We start from the raw sequence: 25,000 nt of genomic DNA, 5'->3' as shown, positions 1-25,000 counted from the left end.
GGCCTGCTTAACACTTTACTAGTCAGTGGGGTGAAATGTATTAATATTATAATAAGCAGAATTAATAAGCAACCAAGCTCCTAGCTGTATCTATAATTGCCATGAATTGAATTACAGAGAGAATGTTCTGGTTACCCCAACCACAGGGAGGGATAGCGTAGGCCTCTGTATGTCAGTAACTATGCCACACTTTCTACATTCATCTTTAGAATCACCTATCTGATAGTGAGGAAACTTGCAGCATTCTTTACTTGGTATTGGAGTGTCATAAACTGGAGGAGCCTGCTGATTTTCTAGTATTTTAAGCCAGTTTAAACACAATCATTTTGCTTAGAGCGGGATGTGAAATTGTAATGTGCCATAATGCCTTGGAGATTCCTTGTACTGTAAAGTGAGTTTCCTGTACTACGCGCTAGAGCAGTTGAATCCAAAATGGTAATTACATGGAAATAGCCCAACATTTTGGACCCGGTAATATAAAATCCTCTATTCTCTTGGTGTTTCCCATTATGCTGTTGTTCTTGTTCCTAGGTTCTGTGAGATGGTGAACTCCTTGGCAGAGGAGAATGCAGTGAATGTAGTAGATCCTGCAGTGCGCTCTGAAGGGGTATTGGAAGTGAGTTGTCATTGAAGAGTCCTAGAGCCATGATTCCAATATTGGTCCATAAAGATATCTTGGAGAATTTTTGTATTTCAGCATTCCGATTTTCTAATTTTGTATTTTTCAGTATTCTTATGAATATACCGAGAGCAGATGTAAGGTGGTCCTGGGGAAGGGGACCTATGGAGTTGTGTACGCAGGCAGAGATCTGAGCAACCAAGTGCGCATCGCTATCAAAGAGATCCCTGAGAAGGACAGCAGGTAGATCCCTGTGGGGTAGCCCTATGACTGCTTCACCTGCACAATAATAAAATACCAGCAGCAAAAGTGTCAATTAATCACCCCAAAATAAAACTAACTCTTATGAGCTGTGGCAGTACCGTGTCCAGATTGGCAGGATGTTACAAATTGCAGTTACCAAACAGCATTGAATCTCTGTATGTAAGGTGTTTGGAAACTCTTGTAATTTTATATGGCATACATTAAAGAGCAGTGATTATCCATTGTAATTGTATCTCCTTCCTTATTTACTTCTGCTGACCGTTCACGATCAGTCTATTCTGTGCTGGGTGTATTTTGACATCGCTAGGCTGCTGTAGGTTTTCAATAGCAGCCCTGCTTTGTTTGTGGTGGAACAGTGTAATACTGATGACAGGTCAAAACCCCATGTCTTCTAACTGATCCCCGCTCCCCTTTTCTGCTCCACCCACAGGTTCTCTGAGGCTCTTCATGAAGAGATATCCTTGCACAAGCGTCTCAAGCACAGGAATATAGTCCAATACCTGGGTTCGGTCAGTGAGAATGGCTTCATCAAAATCTTTATGGAGGAAGTCCCGGGAGGTAGGACTTTATCATGGGTTGGGGGCTGTTTGAAAAGGTTGTTTATTGTACAGTCATGCTGTTCATTGCAAGCCAGTCTTGAATTATTGCTAAACAGAATTGCACAAAATAAATTTGTGGTCTCATTAGATCTCACTGCATGGTTATTGTTGATAAAATGTTGCTTACATCTCCTTCTCAAGAATGCATTTTAAAGTTTTTATGTTTGTGTAGCTCTTTAAATAAAACATCTGCTTGAACAAAAACGACACGTAAAAGGTCTTGACCTTTCTTTAGAACGTTTCAAAGGTTTTGGAATCTGGTTGTAACCACCGTAATGCCAACAATGGATTTAGCAGAAAGGTGTTCTGTGTTTAGGCAGCCTCTCTTCGCTGTTGAGATCGAAATGGGGACCTCTGAAAGACAACGAGGCCACAGTTGTTTACTACACCAAACAGATCCTGGAGGGACTCAAGTACCTGCATGAGAACCAGATTGTTCACAGAGATATCAAGGCGAGTGATGAGACTGACCTGCACGGTTAACCTCACAAATCATGTCATACAGTAACAGAACCCGGCTGCAAACCTTAGAGTCTTCACTCTCTCACTGGAACAGTGTCAACCATCTCTGCAGCCCAATAAGAAAATCACAGCACCTTTTAAAAATATCTTCATACGGAACAGCTTTCTACTTCATCTCAGAAACGTCCTGCAGCTGGCAATGCAAGCCAGACAACTGAACTTAACCAGATTATGATCTAACTCTGTATCAACCCCCTTTATTTTATTGACCTCTTTATTGTCCTCGCTAAGCATAATAAAAGTTCCTTTCCTAAAAGGTGGCAGGTATTCAGTTCAGTTTTTATCAGAGCCAGTGAACACACATGCGTAGGGATAGCAGGCAGTTCTGTTCTCCATGAAGTGTGACAGACTGATTTGAGCGGTGTTTGCATTTTAACTAGGACCATTAAAATATCCCCTCTCGCTCTCAACATCTTAACAGGCCTTATCTTGTGCTTTGGTTGCTTGCCAGAGTCAGTAATCTGCCTTGTTATTCAAACAGTATCCCAAAGCAAGCCTTGCAGAGTTCGAGAAAATTCAGTTGAGGCTAAAAGTCTTTAAAATAAGTAATGGATTTGAAAACAACCCTCTATTGCCATCTGCTGTCGAAAGTGTGACAGATCAAAGAGGCCTTAATCAACAGACTGGAGAGTGTGTGTTTGTATCTGTAGATGCGGAAGTATTTTTTATAACCTTGAATGTGTTCATTTTCAGGGGGATAATGTGCTCATTAACACCTACAGTGGAGTGCTGAAAATTTCAGATTTTGGGACCTCAAAGAGACTGGCGGGAATCAATCCGCGCACTGAGACTTTTACAGGTAAGAAGAAAAGGCAGGTAGCTTCTTGTCTTATTGTAAATTCATATATTATGTCTTTTAATTTGAACTTGGACAGCTAAGCGTTTCAGAGTGCAAGAGCCTGAATCAAAAGTTAATGGCGCTACTATAACTATACTTTGACAGTGCTATGATTATGATTTAATCCGGGCTGAGGTCTGGCTTTTTAAATTGATGTCCACTTTATATGCTTGGGGTTAAAACTGTAGTTGAGCGAGGCTGTCTGTAAATGATTGACATGTTAAAGATTTGGGAACCTGTGTGGTTTGACATGCATTTGTTTGAACGTCATGCATTTGTGCCTGTGCTCAGGGACTCTACAGTACATGGCACCAGAAATTATTGACAAGGGTCCGAGAGGTTACGGGAAGGCTGCTGATATCTGGTCTCTGGGCTGCACTATTATTGAGATGGCCACGGGGAAACCTCCCTTCCACGAGCTCGAGAGCCCACAGGCTGCCATGTTTAAGGTAACCGACACAGCACTGAGCCACAGGCACACAAATACATAACATAATCCACTGAACTGGCAGGGAAAGATCACTGACACAGACCAGTACATATAGAACATGGGGGTGTGTACATGTATGTTTTAACACCATGTTTTCTTAACATTTGTCACCTTTATTAAAACCACCAGACACCAGATTTATTTTTAAACAGAAACAAGATATATATATTTTTTTTAATGATATTATGTAAAAATGAAATGAAAATATGTATTTCTTTAAATACCGATCATGGTTGTGACCGTGGGGCTGGCACTGTCCTCCTCCAGGTGGGCATGTTCAAAATTCACCCCAGGGTCCCAGAGTGCATGTCCGAGGAGGCCAAGGCTTTCATTGAGAGGTGTTTCGAACCCGACCCCGACCAGAGAGCCACGTCCGCTGAGCTGCTGCAGGACCCCTTCCTGAGGAAGCCCGCCAGGAGGAAAACCAGGACCCCCAGCCAGCCCCCCCTGAGCGACAAGGTCCTGCCAGGTAAACCCTCCATCCTTACCCATTGGGTCATTCTTGTTAGAACACTAAAAAAATCAATGCTCCAGTACAGCATTTCATTAAGTATATTAGAGGAGAAAGTCTTTCTGAAAGTTATCATATTTGCAGAGTCATCTAGGAATCCATCCTTTTATATATTTTTTATAAAAGGTAGGGAGAAGAAAATTGTTGAAGATTTGGTGGTGGCATCCTATTTTGTTTAATTGAGAGTTGTTGAGATTATCCTGCACAGTGACAATTGAACTGTACAGTTTTCATGTATAATCGATTGCTCCTCATTGCAGTTCCTTCACAAACTTTCAGTTATCCCATGATATTGTTTCAGCTCCCCTTGGCCCCTTGTTCCGCATAGGTAGTGGGGCTCTCTTTAGAAATAACCACTGAGTTTATACCCTTTTACAGTGCTAATTAAGGATTTGCATCAAACAATAATGTATTGTTTGTGTCGTTCAGGTGACTATCACCGAAGCATGTCGGTCCCGGTTCAGGACTCCAGCGGCTCTGTGAAGTGTGATCGGACCTCCTCTTTAGACTCCAGGAAGCCCATACCGGTCCTGCAGAGGAGTAATACCAACTCTGGTACCATCGGGAAGATGACAAAGCAAGGTCTCCTTGGGTGGGTGCAGCCTTCTCTGCTGACTTGGACCTTGGATTGAGAAGTCTAGCCCAGGGGGGGATATGGGTAACAGGAATCAGTAAATAAACAGATAGCGAGGGAGTTAAATGAAGATATTCTCCTGAAAGGGATTTTCCACATCAGCTGATTTAAGTGTTAAAAATAACTATTTGCTTAAGTAAAAAATGGAATAGCAATATGATGTTAACAGTTATTTAAGAGGAAAAGTACAATGTGGAATTAGAGCATCACTTTTTGAAACTATATGAAATAGCTCACGCCTTATCGTTAGAGTAAAAATAAGGTTGCTAATGCTAGGCAAGACACTGGTTTTGAAAGTCTTGGTTGTCACTCCTGTAATTCAGAAGCGTGCTGGAGGAGTCTCTTTATGACTTCAGCAGCCCTTCGTCTCCAGAGGAGAGCGCTGGCTTTTTCATGCTGAGGAAGGACAGCGAGCGCCGGGCGACCCTGCACAAGATCCTCACTGACCACGAGAACACTGTGGTCAACAACATACTGGAGATCCAGACTGAGGTAGAGAGCGCACATTCCAGCCACGGAGACCTGAACCGATCAATACAGGGCTTTGGATATGGAAGCACCAGGGAGATGCAGCTTTTATATGTTACAGAATGCATATAAGGCATAACAGATGCCTCAGATCAGATTAACAAAAGTGTGTGCTATATATGACAGGTGTTTTCTATTTTAATGTTGTAGTGTAGTTGTAAAATATGATGAGTAGGAATTATTATTATTAGTAGTAGTTGTTGTAACAGTAGTAGTATATAAAGGCTATTAGTCTTTCATATTTAGATAGGTTTTAAAAATATATTTAACTGATATTTTCTACCCAGAATACAGAAGAGGCTGAATTTACTGCTGAACACATCGGTATGCTGGTGTCCTCTCTGAGGGAGCACATCCACACTCCCAACAGGAAGAACCTCACGAACAGTCTGGTCAAGCTCCGGGCGAAGCTCCACTCGGATGCAGTTCCTGTCAGCCACCTGCAGGAGGTGCTGTTCAGCTTCCAAGACGCTGTGAGTTTGAACAAACACTACAGAGTTCAGAACCAGAACTTTTTTAAAAGCATGGCTTTCACTGGTGATCAGCTCAGGCGAGGATTTAAAATAACTTTTTGCAAACAAATACTCAAATATCTACCTTGTTGCTATATCTTGAAAACCGCTTGTCTAAATGTAATTAAACTTAGTCAAGTGTGTGTATTCATTAGCACTCATAATCTAGGTTAATTGCATTAAGCTTTGCTATTGACATCCTTGCCCTGGGTTTGGTACAGCATTCACAGCTGCTCCTAGTTTTAAGCTATTGCAGGGTAAGATTGGATGTGTTCTTACTGTATAGCTGGGCTGTTTGTTCCTCGCTTGCAGGTGAAGACGGTCCTGAGGCAGCAGAGAATCAGACCCCACTGGATGTTTGCTCTGGTTAACCTGTTAAGACAGGCGGTTCAGGAAGCCATTACCATCCTCATCCCAGGTACTACGACCACCACTATTGCTATTAGTGCTCCAATACTACTGCTATTATTATTATTATTATTATTATTATTATTATTATTATTATTATTATTATTATTATTATTATTGTTGTTGTTGTTGTTGTTGTTGTTTCAGAGCTCAAGGTGCAGGCACAGTCCTCGTTCGAGGCTGAATTCCAGGAGTCAACGGCTCGGGGCGAGTGTGTAGCTGTGGAGAGAGAGGGGTCGCCCCCTGTGAAGGACCAGGATGTTGAGACGTCTGGCGTGAGCACGCTCAGTTCATGTGCGCTGAGTGAGTTCCTGCAGGACCCCTGCCCACTGATCCTGCAGCTGAAAGAGCTCAGAGTGGAGACAGGCAGGTAGGCAGCGGTCAATTCTAATGCTTCTCTTTGATACACCCATTGATTCAAACGCTAGTCAAGCGCACACAGTTAATGGCTGCATTGGTGTTGCATGATGATATTCTGCAGGATTTAGTATGGCAGCTCTGTTTTTATCAGCTGCCTTCACCCATACCTTCATAACATTTATAAGGGGCTGTTTTTACCAACCTGTTCCCCGCTGGGTGGCATTTTTTTACCGCACAGGGGAATCTATCCAGGGCTATGAAATCTACAGGGATTCCCTACTGCTGTTAAATGCCGTCATAAAATCCGGATGAGGTTTATCCTGACAAATTAAAAAAAAAAAAAAAGTATTTTATTGACTGCCAGATTGGCGGCATAACTGGAAAAATAAACAGGGATGGGATTAGATCCATTTGCGGCAGCGGCAGTGTTTTTTAAAGTGCCCCCTCTCAAGCTGTGTGTGTGTTGCAGGCTGCTGACTCAGCTCGCTGAGAAGGAAAAGGAGTATCATGAACTGCTGCGGGACACTGTCAGGAGGAGAGAGGAGGACATTGAGCTTCTCACAGGTGAGACGCTCTGCTGGGAGGACTGTGTGTGTGTGTGTGTGTGTGTGTGTGTGTGTGTGTGCTGTGTGCACTGTGTGTGTGTGTGTGTGCTTGCACTTTGTGTGTATGTGTGTGTGTGTGTGTGTGCTTGCACTGTGTGTCTGTGTGTGTGTGTGAGCTTGCAGTGTGTGTGAGCTTGTAGTGTGTGTGTGTGTTGTGTGTGTGTGTGTGTGCTTGCACTGTATGTGTGTTTAGTACCTCAAGTCTCAGCCACGCTGCTGTTATCTCGGTTTCAACAATAAGAGGGATGGAGAGGTTATTTATTTGTATTTACAGCAGGGCAGTTGAACGGACAGCTGTTAAACATCATATGGTTCATTTGAATGTATGTTTTGAAAAGAGTGCAGTTTGTAGTTTAAGGTGGATGCAGATGCAGTCAAACTGCATCAAGCAGAGTAGAAAACTACTGAAGCCATGTCTCATTAGGCTACTAATTAGTCATCTTTCAAGTGGATACTCTTGTGTTTGATCTGAATGCAGAGAAGTATTTCGCAAATAGTAGTTTTTTAAATTTGAATGAAGGCTTCTGGCCAGACGTACAGGGAAGGGCAAACAGAAAATAAATCCAATGAATCATCATTTCGGGTGTCTGAGAAAATTTCAACAGCTGTGATGTTGAATACGATGCACTGCCCAGGTCTAGGCAAGACCTACAGCATGTTGAGAACTGGAAACAGCTTTCCCAATTAAAAAGATTCACTTGTTCCATTGTACGTCACTACTCTGCTATCCATCAGCAGGTTTCACACAACAATCATTGTGCTTGCCAAGCCCTGGAATGTTGGTATGAAGAGTGCCTGCAGGAACTTGTTTTAAGATGCAGCTGGACAGACACGGTTTTGAATATTTTGCAATGACTGTGTTTGAAGATGTTGTTGCTGCTTTTGAGCTGGTCACAGATGCAGCTCTCTGTATCAAAGCTGTTGCCTGTTTCTCTCAGATATCCCCTCTGCCTCCCTGTACCACTGGAAGACAACCCAAGGAGACTCGGAGCGCTCCACCCTGACGCAGTGGCTGCAGCACACAGGTGCCGATGGGGACACGATCAACAGAGTAAGAGAGTTCATGAAATACATAGTGGAGTCGTGCTGCCTTTTCCCAATTCAGCTCCTTCTATTTGCTTTGTAACTATCAAGACATCTAGCATAGGGTCCTATTCACAGGGCTTTAAGGACTGTTTCGAAACAACCTTAAACAATTTTAAGCACACCTTAATGGCTTCAGTGCAGTTTCATTGCTTCCCTGTGTTCCTCCCCTGTTTGTGGAGATCTCCTTTCTCCGGTGTGCAGTTGCAATGCATAGAACATCAACCCCATGCTGTGTGTAAGTGCACCCTTCGGTTCTGTGCTGTAGAAATCTTCTGTAGGCCTAGCGTTTCAGATTTGGTCCTTTTCCTGTGTGCATAACATCCATGCTTCTAGCGGAAACGTTTGTCATTGGATTTATTACGTTTCTTTTGGCATGTCTAAGTGTCAATATCATTGTATGATTTATGATTTATTTTTATAGTGTACAGTTGTTTTTCTTGTTCTTTTTTTTTTTTAGTTACTTGCAGCTGACTTTACTCTTCAGGATCTACTTTCTATCGCTACAAGGGATGACCTGAAATATTGTGGGATAAGGTAAACCCTTAGCCAGGTGCTGTCTACTGTATATATGCAATATAAATCATATGAGCTCTAAAACATGTTCTTACAGAGCCATGATATATCTGAACCAGATATATTTACAAGATATCAAATTGTTTAAAAACATATTATTTACTGAGTTTTGATTTCGACCTACCAAAGTACTGGGATAATTCTGCGTATAAACAAGCGATATAGCTTCTCTTTTCATTCCTTCCAGGGGCGGTATGCTTTGTCGACTGTGGACAGCAATAACAAGGCACAGAAATACCCCTGGATGGCACAGCACTGGATTTGAAAACACTGTGCAGTGCAGCAGTGACTAGAAATCATGACATGGTTGATGAAACCTTGCATTGGACTTGCCTCAAATTGAGGATCTGCAAAGCTACTAGCTGGTCCCAGACTGGTCAGAGGGACAGACTAGAATGCGGTTATTTTAAACTGAGTCTTTGGGAGACCTGATGTCTCTATTATTATATTTTTTCTTAGATAGAGGTGTTTAATGATCTCATCAGTGATGGATCTGACCTCTATTTCACTGTATTTTATTGTATTTCAGGGATGGAAATGAAACTGTTATTGCATAGCAGTTTCATCCATTCCAGGTTTTAATATGAGCTTGGTGAGCCACAGTGTATAGGTAGCAAACTCAGGTGTGTCTTATTAAACTCTTAGTAAAACCAGGAATGGATCCAGGAATCTATCCCTGTATTTAATTAAGTTGATAAGGTGGTAAATAGATCACTCCTGGAGGTAAGCATTAGCGGAGTACAATATATAGCTAAAGAGCGGCCACATTAAGATACAACACTGTTGAGAGAATTAAAATAGGAGCCCATAGTGATAGTGTTAGATCAAGCTTTAGTGGTCGCGGTGTGTTTACTTGTGTACAGTGATCCAAAGAAATGTTGTTCTGTTTGCCGTGAAGGATCAAAAAAGACCATTGAACGGAGTGAGAATGGCAACTAACACAGGGCGTTGCTGGCAGATCAGAGGTGAAGCAGCCTAATGTTCCAGCTACTCGTAGGAGACACTGGACACAGTGTTCTAGTTGACCAGTATGCTTATTAAAGGTTACCATGGTAAATTTGCACATTATTTTTTGCAGTTTTCTCATTCAGTGATTATGCTATTCATTTACCATAGTTTACCATGATTTGGCAGGTTTTTATATGCTTTACAATACCTGTCTGGACTTTACAATGTTTACGCATGCTTTGCCATGCTTTCATTTGACTGTATTACACTTTATATTGCTTTTGCTATGGGGATCTTTTATAAAGATACATGTAATAGACAATAAACATCTATTTTTTTTTTTTTTTTTTTAATATTCAATTTGATCATCCAAGTTCTTCTCGTTCCCTGTACATCTTTCACTAAATCGAAATATTTCAACACTGTGATGTAGCAGAATTGACATTAAATGTGTGCATGATGAAAAAATATGTTTTGGTTGCAATGTGCTGCTATAATTGAATCAGGTTTCATCTTTTGTCTTATCCTGTAATCAGTAAACCCTTTTACAAAAAAACAGTATGGTATTTGAGTGTTTGACAGATACAGTTTTTACTTTGTGATTCCCACAGTGTTCCCACATTCAGTATGTGTGTGTGTGCGTGTGCGCGCGCGCGCGCGGATGTGTGCGTTATCATTAAGGCTCACAGTACAGGCTCCAATTCTCCCATGTGATTGTGTGTCATTGAGGCAGATGACTTGGCTGAAATCTCACAGCCAATCACAGCACAGAATCACAGAGAACACTTCTCTGAGTCACTTCTCTGAGTCAGGGTTAAGTGTGAGCCACTTCATTTGTTATTCAAATGACATCTCATGGGTTCATCTCCCTATCACACTTGAATTCAAGTTGGACAAGGTTGCAAATCTGAAAGACTCTCCCAGAAGGAATTTGAGGCTTTACTCCTTGATAACTATTCAAACGCATTGATCTGCCACTCTGACTGGATATATATTTAGAAGAAAAGTTGGGTCAGATTCGAATGAAGAGTGCCTCAAAGGTTAACAGTAAAGCAGAGCTGAAGCTGATGTGAATATCCAGGATCTTAACCCCACTAACATTCTGCTTTCACTTTGTATGTTTGCTCCAGTGGGTTTTTTGGGGTTCTTTCCAAAAGCAACACAAAGCTGCCAAATACCGTAGCGCACATAAGAATCCAGACTTGTTAGATAACCTTCTAGATCTGCGCAAAGCACACAAAGTTAAATAGTACTTCCAGACAGGGAACTAATCATAGAGAAAACTGAACAGAATTAAAGAAAGTGCATGGCTGTGGTATGGCAATCTGGGATTGTACCCTTCTACCCAACAGCAGTGTTTAGTATGAATTAAATGTGACTGTTTCGAACACAGCAATTGCACGATGGGGTTTAAACCAGTAAGTGCACCATTGTGTAATCTGTGCCTGGCATACTTAACTACTCCATTCAGCCTTTAAAAAACCCATGGTAGATATGTGAGTGTTCATTCGAGGGAATGACCTCATTTTTTATTATTAAGTGGCTTAACGGTTTACATTGTAGAGCTGGAGCGTTTTATTTCTCAAATGTAAACCTTTTTTTTTTAACTCTTAAGTGCTGACAGATATACTTCTGTCCATGCTTCAGAAAAAAAAGCTATACAACGTTTTATTTGATATAGAAATTGGTTTTGATGTGGTGGCTCTGTGAGCAGAAAAAGGAAGATGCATTGTGGGAAGCCGCCTTGAGCTCCCGCCTTCCTGCCGGGCCTGGAAGCAGTGATCCAGTGCAGTGTTGCCGAGGGACATTCCGGACGTTCTTGCGAGTTGTTTGTAATTCTGTTTGATATTGCCTTGGAAACCAGTGCTTTCGTCTTCCTGTTATCTGCATATCCAGGGGCTATGTATTCCCCTGTACAATTAGTCAGTATCACTAACTGGGATTGCATGGTGTGTGTGTGTATTTTGGGGTTTTTGGGTTTGTATTAGTTTGTAAAATTGGATAGGCTTTGCTGGTCCAAACACAACTATCGCTAGTTGCCAAAGTAGTTAGCTGTTAAACTAGAAGGAACCTTTTTTATACTGGGGAGTGGATCCAGCCACAATACCCCTACCTCGACCCCTGAGGACTCCAATAATCTCTGTCACTAAAGTGATGAAATGCCACTAACATGTGAAAAGCCATCAATAAGCATTGAGGGGAAAGAATTAGTAAGTTCTATTTGTATTTGAATGCAAGTTGTTTACTGCATCTCCCGTGTAAAAGGAATCTTTGGATTGCATTTGGCTGAGATGGAGACGTTGGAAAATACATTCTTTTTTTTTATAAATCTTTCTTTTTCATTTCATCAAAATATTGTCTGTTGTGTAATGTATAATCCCTAGCAAAATGTATTCAGATATGTTCTGCTTGTAACATGTAATTGTGTAGGAGTACATTTGTGCTGTTTCCAAAATCTTTGAGGCTTGGAAGCAGGGCTGCAGTTTGAAAAGTTTCCAGCAGGTGGCGTTCAGAGACTTTAATCCAGCCCCTTTAGTAAGAAACAACATGGCCCAGAAATTCCTCATGACCTCACTGTTTCTCAAAAGAAAAAAAACAACAACAAAAAAAAACTTTACTGTAGTCTGTCATTGCGAGATACATAGCAGCCTAGCATCGCTTGACCTTGTCTGCTTCCACCAATTAGCTATGAAGTGAGAGGCTGGCTCCCTCAATTCTCTACATATTTTTTAAAGTTTTAACGGTGTTATGTTTTTTTTTTTTTTTTTAAAGACATGAATGAGTTTTTGGTTAAATGAAGAAGCTTGTGTTCCTGCAGGTACAAAATGTTGGGGGGATTTGTAAACTAGAATATCAAAAAAGACTTTATGACACCTATTTTGTCTGTGTAGCACTGACGCTTAAAGATATTTGAGATAACTGTTCTAGTTATGTGTGGATAGGTTTGGTTTTTTTATTTGTTTTTTTAATCGATTGTAAATCAACTTGATCATGCTGTTTTTTTTTTTTATTATTATCATTTATAGTTTTATTGTGAAATGCTTTGGGGTCGTTCATGATGAAAGGTGCTATAAAAGTGATTTTTTTAATAGCATTATTATTATTTGTAATATTAGTATTACTGTGAGTGTTATACAGTAAATTATCCACAAATACTAAACTATGGAAGAATGTAGTATTTTTGTGTGGAAATAATCACATTTGCTATTTTGTTAGGTTTAAATTATGAGCGATGACCCAGTATGCTCACACAACAACAGCATCAACAGTACATGGACAGCTGGGGTCATGGGCTGATAGACAGCTGAGATGTGGCATGTGGGTGGAGCTCAGACCAAACCAACTATTTCAAAAAGGTGGGGGAGATTGAACCAACATGATAGTGGAATCCCATCTGATCCTGTCAGCACCAAAACAGCATGGACACTCCAAACATGGGTTCTTCTGTGGTGACATTCCACCCCACGCACCTCAACTTTCAACTATTTCGAGCTGCAGCAGATTTTCACTTATTCGTTGTGGGGAGGAACTTGTTATTCAGTGACTGTAGGTTATAGAGGTGTGAGGAGAAAGGTGACTTTTCCTTTAATAACGCTGCAAGAGACTAGCTGGCACACTGGGTTCAAAGTGAAATGAGGTCGCAATCTGGAACAGTTCCATGACAAACAAGTGATATCATTGAACTGCAGAGTGTGGAGTCAAACACATAGACTGTACACACGTCTGCCTTTGGTTTGTGAAAAAAAACAAACTGAAAACATGTGTCACATGTTGTATTACAACAGTAGGGCTGTGCAAAGTGCAGGATGCTATTGATTCTCATCCATGGATTGTTGATTTCTCTGTGAGAAGCGCAGCAGTTTGAATCAACACCGAGGACAATTTCAACTGGGTGTGACAGGAGGCATAGGTACAAACACAGATAGGCTGTTGAATCTGGTTTCTAAGACAATAAAGGCATTGGTCTTTTTCCAAGAGCAACACAAAACATTGCGTCTTTCTGCAATTTAAATCAAATGGTGTCTTCATGTATTACCTCGCAGCCCACAGTGGTTCAATGATATTACTTATTCCCAAGGTATTGTAGAAGCCCTTCTTCTCTTATGTCGCATGTTTATTGGCTCAGTATGAAGCTCACTGTGTTCCTGTATGATTCTTCTCCCCATCAATCAGGGTGAAAGTGTAGCGTGCTGGAGAGATCCATTTACAAGAGTCAATTGAACAAATGGCTTAGCAATGCCTTGCAATGCAATACCCTCAGCACTTGTCCATTGTGGAATGGCAGGAACGTAACACAGGCTGGGTGAGACTTTTTCCATTTGCTGGGAGTTTGTTACAAGTCAGGGATCGTTTAAAGGGAATGCGTTGGCAGAAAGCTGGCATACAGTACGTGGAACAATATCTCTTTACATGAGATGTATTTGCAGTCTGGTCTAGTGCTAGATGCTTGTCCTTATTTATGTAAAGTATTTTGTACGTCTATCCCAGAAATTAGGTGAAACTTTCAGTGTGTGTGTGAGATTTCTGAAAACACTACTTTATATGAATAAGAAAATCCAAAATCAATATTCCTGTGTGTTTTGTTTTTTTTTCATAATTCTTTTCGGAGCTCTTGTGTGTGCATGAAACTGCACAATCCTGCTTTTTGCCTAGAGAAGGGACTGCAATCACTGGAATAGCACAGTTCTCATCAGGAATGATTCCCAATCCACAGCCCAGTGTGTCTGTGAACAACTAAACTGTTCCAGGCCTTTTGTGGACCTTAACATTTATCATCTTAACGCTCCAACAACATGTTCCCAGCAGAAGCTAATTGAATTACAAACTCCCCGATTACTGATGTCTCATCTTAATTAGAGATCACTTGAAATTATACATAAGCTAGAAGCTCCCAACTCTGTAATTGAATGTGAAAGCCTGTTTGGGATGAACTGTAATTACAGCCGCAGTGCTAAATCAGATGCACACCCTGTTCTTCCTGATACACAAAGTACATGTGCCGGGGTAAGGCTGTGAATGTGCTTTTAATAAAAATAAATTGGATTTCAGAAAGGCTTTTTAATGGGTTTTTCGAAGTCATGATGCGCTTTCTCCCAAATCTTTTTACCTCTTTAAGCTTGTTGAAGAAGAACTGGGGTACAGGGTTCATTTAGGACATATTTAACAGAGCACAGAGGTATTGTGGAAAGTGCTGTTGAAAAAGAGAAGGACTGATAGCAATAGAGAAATGTTATAGGGTTTTACAGTTGGAGGGGAAAAAGCGTATTTTTATTTAAACACAGTTGTAAAATACAGTAACTGCAAAAGGCAACAGTTATTATTATCCTGAAGATTTGCTCTACTGGGAGTGTTTTACTGCACACCTCCCAGGCAGCTCCTCTTCACCTCCCGGGGCTTTAGGATTTCAATTTCCCCCGCTTTCCTTCCTAACTTCCCTCTCTTGTTTTCATTGTGCTTTAAAGCAGTGCAGCTAATCCATTAACTGTGGAATAATGATGATTTCTGGCAGGGGTTCTGTATGACCTCTCTCCAGGCGGTCCTTCTCTGTGGGATTAATGGCCTTGTCTGAGCACCCCAGAGCCGGACCACTGCCCTCCTTTGAGAAGGCAGATAAAGGAATGAAGAAATGCAAATCTTGCTTTCTGACTGATTGGGGGAGGGCTCTTTTAAGCTGGTAGCATCTCTCCTGCTAGTTGATCTATAAGAGCTAACGGTCATCAGCATGCTCTGGACTTCAGTACGCTATATGCTCAGCATTTAGATGCAATGATAACACCACTCTCTAAATTGAAGATAGGTGAGTGGCTTTGTATAACAAGCAAGCACCACATGATGTTGCTTAAATTTTAATAGGACAATGTGAATTTGTTTCATGCACCAGATGGCTGCATTGCATATGAAAAAAGATGCAAAGTACACTTTTTAAAACCTGTTAATGTAACACGTAGAGGAACCCCTATACTGTACAGACCCATATAAAACATGTTTGTATTATAGCATACTAATGGAAACTGTAGTGTTTTTGGACGGTACTATATGGTAGGGGTGTACAAATCCTCAAGGTCTGGAGTCCTCTAGTTTTTAATTAACTGAGATCAATCCAAGAGGTAATATAGGGTATAGGTGTAACAAAGACTAGGAATGGACTTTAAGGATCAGAACTGTGCACCTCTGCTATATGAGACGCGCTCCGTTCAAATGTGAAAGAGGGCATTTTTGTTGCTACCTTATTTAGCTCGTATGGCATCTGGTCAGGAAGAGATTCCTTCAATAAGGAAAGTGAGTTGGTAGTGGCGTGCTGCACAAAGGAATGCCTCTCTGAGGGGGGGAGACTCAGGGCGTCAGGGGGTCCCTTTCTCTGCCCCGGGTTTGTCATGCTAATGAAAGGGTCCCCGACAGGTCGGACCGTGAAAAGCTGAATGACAACACAAAAGTGTGCTGGGGCTGGAGAGCTTCAATCACACAGGGTTAAAGGGCTGTCACTTTGGAGCCTGCCTGCCTGCCTGCCTCTGGCACAAAGACTCTGGGTCTCAGAGAAACGTTTCACTGCAGACAGATTTACTGAGCTTTTATCAAGACGAATTCCAAATAGAGAAAAAAAAACAAAAAAAAAACTTAAGTGTGTAATACTAATAATAGTAATAAACAACTCACAATATCAAAGTGAGGGGTTTCTTCTTGAAATTATTTTCTTGTTTTTTTTTTGTTTCTATTCAGAAAACATCTTAATCTGACACATTTTGCATATACATGTGATAAGCCAGTAGTAAAGTATCCATACTCCATGTAGATACAAAATACAATCACCTTATTCAGCACCTGCCATCTCTACCAACAACTGCAGTAATGTTTTCATTAATTACGGTTCATTTCAGCTTTGCACTGTGTACTACCCAGAACTAATAGTTAGTGTATATACGAATTACTAGTTCTGGGTGAAACCAGAAAGGGAAATGTCACATTATAGCCATGGACATTATACATCAAATACAAAGTTTACAACAGTGAATTAACACTTTGATTTAACAGTGAACAATGTTTTTATTATGTTTATATCATTCTTTTCTTATGTGTTTACAATGCTTTCACTGTGGTGTATTACACTGTGCTGTGCCACAGTAACCCTTTTCTTATTGATCAAATAAATGGAAGCAGGCAGTAATGGACACGGATGGAAGATTATCAGCAGCGGCTAACGGTTCGTTAATTAAACACAGGCTGGCTTATTTCTAGTTTTGGACCTCAGTTTTACAACAAGTCAATACAAGAAAGACCTTTTAATTTCCAGAAAATCTTTCCGTTTGTTGGATGCGGAAAAGAAGCTTTATTTAATTGTGCTATCCGAGGTTTGAAAAGTTTGCAGACACTGTGAGAGCACAAATCAAATCAAATCCTCTTGACAAAGCTAGTGAAACACCATAGCAGGGCATTGCAGGAGCATCATCGGATGAACAGCGCAGTTCAAATTATAAGGTGGGCAACTTTCCTCTACACAACGGAGCAACTGTCAACTGTGGTAAAAACCAAAAGAAATCTGTCAGTATTTCTTTTATTTTAGATAGGAGGCATGTGATATTTATAATCATATTGAGACGTTCCAGACAATGCCTCTGCAAGGAAAACATGAGCATTAATTAAAATACGGTGGTGTTTATGACTGGAGTTGGGGCCTCACTCATGTTTAAACAGGAATCAATCCTGTAGCTAACTGGCCTGAATGAGTTGCCTTGCTCTACCCTGAGTAACTTGAGTAATCCAGAACCCATGGGATAGACCAGCAGGGCTTGACCTTTGACTCTGTGATCAGCTTCCTAAACAAATTCACCTCTATTGCAAAATGAAACCTTGGAGTCAGTACTGTGTTATTAATAAAAAGAATATTCATTATCTTGCTTGAAAAGTGAAGAAGAAGAAGAAGAAGAAGAAGAAGAAGAAGAAGAAGAAGAAGAAGAAGAAGAAGAAGAAGAAGAAGAAGAAGAAGAAGAAGTTATTTTAACTGGGATTTCTTGGACTTTTCTCCTTGTACAGTGCACTGTTCTCCTGCTCATTATTTCTTGAAGTAGACTTTGCCAGTCTGTGCTTTAATGGTTATGCATTGTATGTGGAGGACCTACTGTACAGCTGTAAGTTCAGAATTAACAAGAGCTGTTAAGAGCCCTCTTAACTGAATAAAGATACATTACCCTACTTTGTGTTCCTACGCTAAAAAACACTCCTGGGCAATTCTCCCTACTCAACACTGCGTGTGAATGGTTCTCTACCCAAGCACTTGAGCACTTTACATGAAAAAACAGGCACCTCCAGACTTGAGGGTAGACAGCTAGTCATAACTTCTTCTGTACTTACTGGGATCCTCAAACTTTTACAGCTGCTCAGCATTTGTACATGAGCTATATGTGCACATCACTCCATGTGAAGAGCTCTGGCACATATCCGTCGCTCTGGCATATATCCGTCACTCTGTATGCCAGCCATCTCTTTCTCCAGTCAGCACCTCTGCATTGAAGACCATGTAAAAGCACAGACTGCCTTTTCAATTCCATTTTTATACATCCAGCTCGTCTTTTTCATCCTCAGTTGCCATGGCAATAAGGTAGGTGATGGATTAACATTGCTGGGTCTCATGCCAAGTTGTTAGATTTTTGAATGTAGGGCAGCTGACAGAAATACTTACGAATAACTACTTTATGTAGAAAGAAATAGGGCTCCCCACAATGCAGACATAAACAGTAACACCTGGGTTTTGAACAGAGAAAAAACATAACCATTAACACACCACAGCATTGCCAGGAACAGCAACTAAATACATTAGGAGCAAAGTGGTACTGATGCAGTAGCACACAAGAGCTGAAATGGTGCTATGGTGCTGTACCAGTTTCCATAGTTCATACCACTCACACCTGTGACAAAAAGAGTTACAGCTGTGGTATAATATTTTGCCAAAGGACAATTTAGCTGCACTAGTGCTACTGTTATTGCTTAGCACGGTGAGTTCATCTCTATTTTGTGTCTTGAAAAAACGTACTTTGCTATGCAGCATCAACGCAGACAACAGCTGCATGCATTTCAATACGAGCAAAAAAAAACAAACATTTTAAAACCCTGCTTAAAAACATTGAGTATTCTAAAAGGGGTTTGTGTTATTTGGAATGTTTAATATATTTTTTTGTTCTTATTCTGAAACCAATGCGGTCAGTGACCCACTGGGATTGTTCTATCTCAAAACAGGAAGCTGTCGACTTGGCTGGGTAGATCTTCAACATACAATTGTATTATCTTGTGCACATTTTCCATGGAACATAATCTCAAATTGAGATAAAAAGAAATGAACGAAGGAAACAAAAGGATGCATCAGAAAAGACAGGTATATAAAGATGAGCATTGCAAGCACCCTTTTAAAAAGTTTCCCAGAGCAAAAGCTCAGCCAAGGGAATATCACTGACATTTTTCCACTTTTCTGTAAGGCTAAGCATTATAGATATTAGTATTAAAAAGAAATGCAGTAATATATTTAGACAAACATTTCAGCACAAGCTCTTTGTCAGTTTCTTGTGAGGTAGACTATAAGGGAGAAGGCTTAGTACAATGGGATAAGGGGTGGCCACAGAATTAGACTTAAAAGGGAGGATAATTGGAGAGAGGGGCTGCTGGCTGAGATGAAAGGGAATTAGAGAATTGAACGGATTCAATTGGCACAGGAGAGACTTCTGGGAATGTTTGGCAAAGAGCTTTTTGGAGATGTGCAGATGTGCGTGTGCAGAGGCACAGAGGTATTATTGGGAGGGTTTTTTTTTCTTATGCAGGATACAAAGGGTTAATCCTAGAGGAAAACTCTGTGCAATGTAGAACGTTTACAAGAAAAGCATACGTTCAGTTATTCTAAAATTGATAATGCACTGTGAAATCCATAAACAGTTCAGCATTCTGGAACTTGAAAATTGAACCGAGGCACAATGATTAACACTGACAAAGAATCTGTTCCAGTAGATTGAGCGCACCGTTTAAATGTTTTGTTCCAAACACATAAACAGCCTTATATGTTACATAGCTGTTTCTTGCAAGTCCTATGGCATTTAATTTGTGAAAGAAAAAAAGAACGCTTGGTGCAAGCACTGCACCGAGGTTAATCTCGTCTGATATGAAGATGATATACAAGAAGAAGTAACCTAAGATAGCATGCCAGTTTCATTAGTTAATTAATTAATTAATTTTTGCCTGATCAGAATTCTCAGCAGACTGACTCACGTTTATGATAATCCAACTGGGGAGACAGGTGGCCCTTGGGCTTGTGAGCTAACGCAGCCCAACAGCTGCACAAAGGACCCCCGCAGAGAGCACAGAGAGGAGACATCACCAGCCAGTGTCCCGATTGTTACTTTTGTGAGTGTGTTCCTGGCAGATGCTGTTTACTAAGTGGAGTGTGAAGCACAGGTGGCTTTGCCTACGCAACGCATGGCAGAGCAGACTAAGGGGCTGTTTTATGAAGCAGCACCCACTCAAATTGACATGATCCTAAAAAGCAGCGGATTCCGTTGTGCGCTGTAACATATGCAAGGCCTGCTTTGTAACTTCAGCTGTCTGAACACTGGAGTAAAAGGTTGAATAGAAAAAAAAAAAATCTTCTTGTTCAAAAATCCCTTTAAGAAAAATCCTTGCTATTCCATGATAATACAAGAAAACCTTAGAAAGTCCTTTAACTGACTACTGCTTTACCAGCAGTGGGAACAGATATTGTACATAGATCACAGCGATACTACTGGTACCATGTAATTCACTGCGGTGCATTATTACTGTTTATTGGTTCATGTCATTATTATACCGAAACAAAAGTTACCTCTTTCTATCAGTGGCTCATTCAATTATACCACTGTCCCTTAATACCAGATGTTTGCTGCTGAAAATGATATGCCAGCACCCTGGAACATGAGGAGTGGTGTGACATGCTCTGTTCAAGTCTATGCTACAGTTCTGATTTTCTCTATATATTAACTATGTTTAGCTATGAAGACTATATTATTTCTTTATTACACTGTTAAATATTGTCGTTTCTAATCCAAACTGACTGTCGCCAGTGCCTTCCACAAAGACCACAGCGATTCGAGGGCAGAACTGAATCAGGATATCAGGGTCAATAACCTTTGCCCTTTTATTGCGTTTGCCTGTAGAAATGTCAATAAAGCAGGTCAGACTGGTTTAATATTTCATCAGAAGGACTTTGATTAGTTGAGAAAGGTTTGTCTGGGCTGGGTTTTGGTAAATACCAAGATAAGCGTAGATCGCCAACAGTATGCAATCGGTGTGTATCTAAATGTAACTTGGGCTGATACAACAAGATATAATGGAAACCTAGTCTATAATGATCTAAAATGACTAGGCAACTGCTTGTAATACTCTTACAGAGAAATCTATATAAGTGCCTGTGGGATTTAAAAAACAAAACAACCAACATTGTAGCCTGTGGTGTTATGGACTGATTTTTAAGACAAGGTCAAATACTTTTTTTTTTGCATAATGATCTCATTTTGTATCTTTGTGAGTTTTTTTTTCTTCTCAGAGGCACACAAATTCATAAATGAAAATATCTACACGTAATATAGGGGTAGATTTTTATAATCAGCTTTATACATGTTAGGGAGGTAGTATTAATATTCGTCACTGGTTAGATAATTAAAATAGTCCCCTAAAAAATATAGACAAGGTCAACACCCCAACCCCTCCACTCCCCCCACATCCTGAATTGAAGAAAAAAAAAAACACTGGCATTTCCCATACCGGTATCCAAAACAGGACTCTTTACCAGACTCCTGGTCTGCTTCTGGTCACATAATAAAATAAACCTCAGTTCAGACTTACAAGCTTCCCCGTGAGGGTAAATCAAAAAACGTGTGGTAATTCAAAAAGCTTATAAAAAGCTTTCCGCTCAGCCACCCCTGCAGGGTGCAGCACATTAGTGTAAATCAGGAAAAGAGCCCTGAGGATTGAAGAGGATCAGAGGAACACGCTACTGAGGAATAAGAGTGTGGGGAGATGTGGGGGTCCCTTCTAAAGGGTTGCAGGGTTATACCATGGTAAAAGCAGATGAAAGAGGTATTAATTAAAGGCTCAAGGGCTGTTTTAGAACAGAGAGAGACAACTGGTTTAAAACACAGATGTACTTTTATTTTATTTTACTAGTATCTGGTTATAACACATACTGGTATCTGAATGGTGTATCTGTGTAACTCCGCACCCCAGGTCAATGTCAAGTTTAAAAGTCTGGTCCTTAAAGGGTTAAACTGCACTATATGCTTTTAAGCTGCTGAAAACGTGGTTTGTCATGTTTTTAACGATACTTTACCACTTGTTCCTGTGATTTTTACCATGATATCACAATAAACCTTTACAAGGGAATAGACAGGTTAAAAATTAAAGTGTGCTATATAATCTGTATTGTTTTGTATGTAAATGCAAAGAGTTCATAATTATACCTTATAATTATATATAGTGTGTGTGTATATATATATATATATATATATATATATATATATATATATATATATATATATATATATATATATATATAAGGATTTAAGGATTTTTTGATTACATCATTGATTTGATTAAGGATATATCCTGTATACTTTATTTGGATTCCTTGCCTTTCTGCACAAGTAAATGAAAGTTTGGTTCCAGAAAGCAGCTTGAATAAAATTATTTTCAGTCCTTTTTGGAAGCAAAGGCTTTACTACTTCATAGGGAGACCCAAATCTGTCTCAGGAGATGTGTCACATAGTGAGTGCTTACAAAACTGAGCTATGTTATAGACATTTAAAGGGCATTTCATTCTCCATCATTGACACAATTAAATTCCCATAGCAAGAATGCTGAACTGTTTATGGATTTCGCAGTGCGTTATCAATTTTAGAATAACTGAAGGTATGCTTTTCTTGTAAACGTTGTACATACCACCTTGTACACATAAACCTGTAATAAAATAACGCCAGTCTATTGTGAGCTGGAGACGCTCTTTACACAAAACCACCTGTATAAAGACAGTCTGTCTATCAAAACCACTATTATGGTTCCTTCCGTATACTATAGTATAATATATAGTAGCAATCCTGGGGGAGGGAAAGAATCAGGATAGTGTAGAGGGTGTGTGTGCGTGCAAGGTGTTGCATGGTGGTGTGTGCGTGCAGGGGTTGCGTGTTGTGTGTGTGCGTGTAGGGGGGTTGCATGTTGTGTGTGCATGGTAGGGGGGATTGGGGTGCAGGGTTGGCGCGAAGGACGTAGGGGCGGAGGGAGCTAGGGGATATAAGGGGGTGCGTGCTTGGAAAAGACCCAGACAGTGGAGAAAACAAGAGTGAGAGAGGAAGGTGTGCGTGGATAGATAGCATGAGAAATAGAATAAAGACAAACAAAAACCACTTAAAATCATTTTATTTTACATGATTTTACTTAATGAATTGATTATTGTATAAAAATAAACGGTTGAGCCTTTAACTTCATTACTCACGGCCAGTCTAATTTCTGTCCCAGAAGAATCCGAAAACGCTACAATATAATATATTGTATTCTACTAGGCAGGTTTGAGGATGTTCATAATAATAATAATAATAATAATAATAATAATAATAATAATAATAACCTAAACGCAGCAGAAATGCTTATATAATGGATCTCCTCATATTTCAATTTATTCAGGCACCCTACGGGCAAAACATCCTGCAGTGCAAAATAAAAATACTGTATAACGAAATACTAAATATTTTATACAGCAATAGAAAATAAATGATGTCCCGTTACTTTTGTAGCGGTCGCTGTTTAAAAAGATTACAAAGTGACCCCTGCAGTTACTGCGGAGAGTCGACCAGCAGCAGCGACGCTTAGTGGTCGATAAGAGTTAATGGCATTCCTTCTCCCTGCTTCTCTGGCATGCACAGAAATGTACGTGCAAAAGAAACCAGTTTTGTTTAAAGTTCTGCGAGAATGACGGTGCGCATGATGTGTACAGCTTTTATTCCAACACTGTGTGTATTTATTTATTTTGGTTTCCCGTGCTTTTGAGTTGTTTTAGCTACTTAAGTTTGAGGTCACTAATGAAACAAGCTAATGGTGACTGGAAAATCGGATTCTAATTATCCGTACACGTCAAGCCGGCTGTATCTTTAAATGGGCTGGGCGAATAGATGCCCGTGATCTTTCCTAAATGACTCACCATCTGTGCTTGCAGCCAGAAGAATTCAACCATCCCCAGATAGTCTGAAACACTCTAGGATCTTCAGTGGGGTGAAACCATTCTGGGAAAAGGGGTGGCGAAGTCTAAATTAATAGCTGTTTCCTATCGGCTTCCAGTGTGACTGAGAGATAAGAAAGCAAAACAAAATAAATAAGATATCAATGAAGAAGTTCCACTACTATGGATTATGATTGATTCTCTGTTTTACTTTATTTTTTAACTGTTTGATCATAGTTCAACCCTCCTGTTTTGGTACAGCCTGCATTGGAGGCCAGGCAGGGACTTCCATTTCAATAGCAGAGCAATCAGCTGGCGCTGATGAGAATGAGGAATTGTCTTGCCTGTGATTTTCAATCAAAGTTTTGCTGACATCAGATCCTTATTGTAGCAGGAGATTGACCTGCCTAAGGGAGAAGGTGCGAGCCGGTTGAAAAAACAAACAAACAAAAAAGATACCCGGCTACCGTTTCCAGTGCTTTCCACACGGACTGAGAGGGTAGGCTGACTGTGTGTGTTCATACAGGCTATTGCTGGTGTATGCAAAAAGTGATTGATCTGCTTTTGGGTGAATGTGAGAAAGGAATGCCATTTCTGCCGATCGGGAGCGGAGAAGCGCATGGACTGAATGAAAAAATGGAATCCAAGGAATCAGAAGCCGTCGCGGAGGAACAAGCGAAGCGCACGGAGTGTAAGTTCCCTTTGTACGAGACCTGGGGAGTGTTGCATTTTGTGTTGGATCGTCTTTAGCCTGTATCCAGGGGCGAGCCCTCATCCCCTCTTCAGCCGTTTCGTGTTAAATACCTTTCCTCGCAATGCAATGCGTATTAGTCGCCCTGCGTTTGCAGTTAAACCGAGTGAGACACCAGTGTAAAGCATGCCTCAAATAACATCTTTGTACAAGAGCCAGAAAATAATCCAATTTAAATGAATTGTTAATAAGAACAAGAGACTATCGATTTAATCATGTTATTTAATAACAGAATCAGTTTAAATATAATAAGGGCTGATGTTTTATCGTTGTAGCCTGTGTTTGTGTAGCTACATTAAATGCGTCAAGATGTAATGATCACATTGCTCGAACGCAGTTTTATATCCATCCCAGGTCTGCCCGTCCCCCACATAGGGCTAAATAACTGCAGTCCTCTCATACTAGCCCGTACCCATCAGAAGGATTTTGAAACCGTTTTGAAATTCAATGTACACGTTTCTGTTTCGAATGGGATTTTACTAACAGTGACAGACAGCTATCAGAGTTTCAAAGTGTTAGCAGAAGATTCTGAAAAGT

The 25,000-nt window shown here is 40.4% G+C and overlaps 1 protein-coding gene across 1 annotated transcript; it reads left to right on the top strand.

Moving 5' to 3' along the window:
• The first annotated feature begins 505 nt into the window (after window positions 1-505).
• On the top strand, window positions 506-9,125 carry LOC121308330 (mitogen-activated protein kinase kinase kinase 5-like). Its single transcript, XM_041240668.1, has 16 exons — window positions 506-616; window positions 729-862; window positions 1,314-1,441; window positions 1,799-1,935; window positions 2,698-2,803; window positions 3,134-3,291; window positions 3,600-3,801; window positions 4,273-4,435; window positions 4,801-4,969; window positions 5,293-5,478; window positions 5,830-5,935; window positions 6,073-6,295; window positions 6,755-6,849; window positions 7,829-7,941; window positions 8,434-8,510; window positions 8,737-9,125. The coding sequence occupies exons 1-16, from the start codon at window positions 542-544 to the stop codon at window positions 8,840-8,842; spliced, it is 2,178 nt and encodes a 725-aa protein (XP_041096602.1). The 5' UTR covers window positions 506-541; the 3' UTR covers window positions 8,843-9,125.
• Window positions 9,126-25,000: the final 15,875 nt, after the last annotated feature.

Source organism: Polyodon spathula, unplaced genomic scaffold, assembly GCF_017654505.1.
Source record: "Polyodon spathula isolate WHYD16114869_AA unplaced genomic scaffold, ASM1765450v1 scaffolds_651, whole genome shotgun sequence".
In the NCBI taxonomy this organism is placed as follows: Eukaryota; Metazoa; Chordata; class Actinopteri; order Acipenseriformes; family Polyodontidae; genus Polyodon; species Polyodon spathula.
Note: the sequence above shows the minus strand (reverse complement) of the source record. Positions and strands in the feature narration are given on the sequence as shown.